We start from the raw sequence: 1,712 nt of genomic DNA, 5'->3' as shown, positions 1-1,712 counted from the left end.
GCCAAACCCTGAAGTCAGAACGTTTGCAGCGCTGAGGTTGAGTTCTTCGATTTGTTTCTTTATCTTTTCGTTCTCCTCAAGCGCCTGGGCAAGCTTCGCTGCAAACTCGCTTAGCTCCTTATCTTTCTCCCCAGCTCCTTAGCTTTTTGGTCTCTGTCAGCTTCAACTTTGCCTAGAAGGTCCTCCCTCTCTATTGACTTGGCCTCGAGCTTAATCATGTGGGCCTGGTTAGCCTTGAGGGCCCCCTCCAAGTCAGCTATCTTTTCCCTCTGAGGCACGAGCCTGCTCTCGAGTTTACGGCCTTTAAGAGTTTGGCATTAAGCTTTTGGCGTAGCTCAGCGCTGCTTTTACGTTCGCTCCGCAGCTCGTCCCTCAGGGCGTTCTCCAACCGTGAAAACTCCAGTCCCCTCATCGTCATATCACACTTAAGTTTTTGGACTTAGGCCCTCGCAGTGCTAGCTTCCTCCCGTTGAAAGCGGTTGTCGAACTCGTATTGGCTCAAGGAGTCCCTTAGAGCCTCGTCCATCATCTTGTGAAGACGTTTCTCCATGCACTCAGCAGTTATGGCGCTAAGATGAGCGGCGTGGGCCTTCAAGACTTCCTCAACGAGGGTTGGGAGAGTCGGGATTGGAGGAGTTGTTGAGGGTTGGTTCTCACCACCACCCTCATAAGCTTGGATGGCGAGGGGAGCATCAGGGTGCGGTGGTGAGATGGTTGGCTCCACTGCAGGTTGGGGGGATGATTGAGCGCCCACAACTTGCTCTTGAGCGCCCTCAGCAGCCGAGGTGTTTGATGGGAGAGCATCCCCAGCGCTCTCAAAGGGTGTGGAGGCGCTGGGGGGGTTCTCTGCATAGTCTGGGCTTGTGTTTTCAACTGCTGGCGGCTCAGTTGTGGTTGCTCTTTTCCTTTTGCAAACAAGCCCATCCTCAGTGCTCTCGTCCTCTTCTTCGTCCGATAGCACTGTAGGATTCTTCCTCTTGGCCCTTTTTGGTGGTAGCTTTTTCCTCTCAGGGGCAGGAAGAGTGGCAGGGAAAGGTGAGCCCACTGGAGGGGACTCGCCCAGGGCGGCAGCAGCTTCTGCAACTGAATTCGGGACGGTTTGAGAGACTGCCGCGAGTTTGTGAAGTTTGACTATAGAGCGTAGCCTAGCCATGTGCTCCTTCCCCAACATCGTATCTGCACAAAGAGATCACTGTTTGCCAATCAATCCAGTCCAAGCAATTAATAATGCATAGGAAAGCAAGCAATGGGAATGCTGGTGCATGAATCAAACAACCAAGAACGAGTGCAGATCAATGTAACGCAAACAAATTTGATAAAGAGTAAAGTGGACTTAACACAGAAAGAGAAATTCGGAGAAGAAGGGAGGGCAAACCTCTGTGAAAGTCTAGTTGACTTTCAGCGAATTCGAACTTGATGATTGAGAAGGTGGCCAAAGTGATGTTGGAGGAGGCAACTTCTTTCCAGAAGTTGCACAAGTCTTTGTCAAGCTCCCCCATTTTCTCTGGACTCCTAGCCTTCCGAAAATTGTCCTTGGACTCCTTCTTCCCCTTGTTAACCCAGTACAAGGGGAATCCATTAAGAAGGGTAGGGTCCCGATCGTTGCAGCACACACGGACAAACTTGCCCTTCCAGTCTTTGTAGGATTGCTGGAGGATTGAGAGGATGGATCACCTAGCAATACCATTAAGGCTCACCCACAGACGATCCCC

At 51.3% G+C, this 1,712-nt stretch overlaps 1 protein-coding gene across 1 annotated transcript; it reads right to left on the bottom strand.

Moving 5' to 3' along the window:
* Positions 1–439: 439 nt before the first annotated feature.
* On the bottom strand, positions 440–1,499 carry LOC137816489 (proline-rich receptor-like protein kinase PERK9). Its single transcript, XM_068619645.1, has 2 exons — positions 1,376–1,499; positions 440–1,176 (listed from the first exon to the last, which is right to left on the bottom strand). Exons 1-2 carry the CDS (start codon positions 1,497–1,499, stop codon positions 440–442), a joined length of 861 nt encoding a protein of 286 aa, XP_068475746.1.
* Positions 1,500–1,712: the final 213 nt, after the last annotated feature.

This window comes from Phaseolus vulgaris, chromosome 10 (genome assembly GCF_000499845.2).
Source record: "Phaseolus vulgaris cultivar G19833 chromosome 10, P. vulgaris v2.0, whole genome shotgun sequence".
NCBI classification, from domain to species: domain Eukaryota; kingdom Viridiplantae; phylum Streptophyta; class Magnoliopsida; order Fabales; family Fabaceae; genus Phaseolus; species Phaseolus vulgaris.
Note: the sequence above shows the minus strand (reverse complement) of the source record. Positions and strands in the feature narration are given on the sequence as shown.

Bases quoted from the DNA above. Each gene is read 5' to 3' on its own strand.
- LOC137816489 (XM_068619645.1), bottom strand. From the start codon at position 1,499: ATGGGGGAGCTTGACAAAGACTTGTGCAACTTCTGGAAAGAAGTTGCC. The intron at 1,177-1,375 runs GTTTGCCCTCCC...CTCTTTGTGCAG, and splicing joins TCAACTAGACTTTCACAGAG to ATACGATGTTGGGGAAGGAG.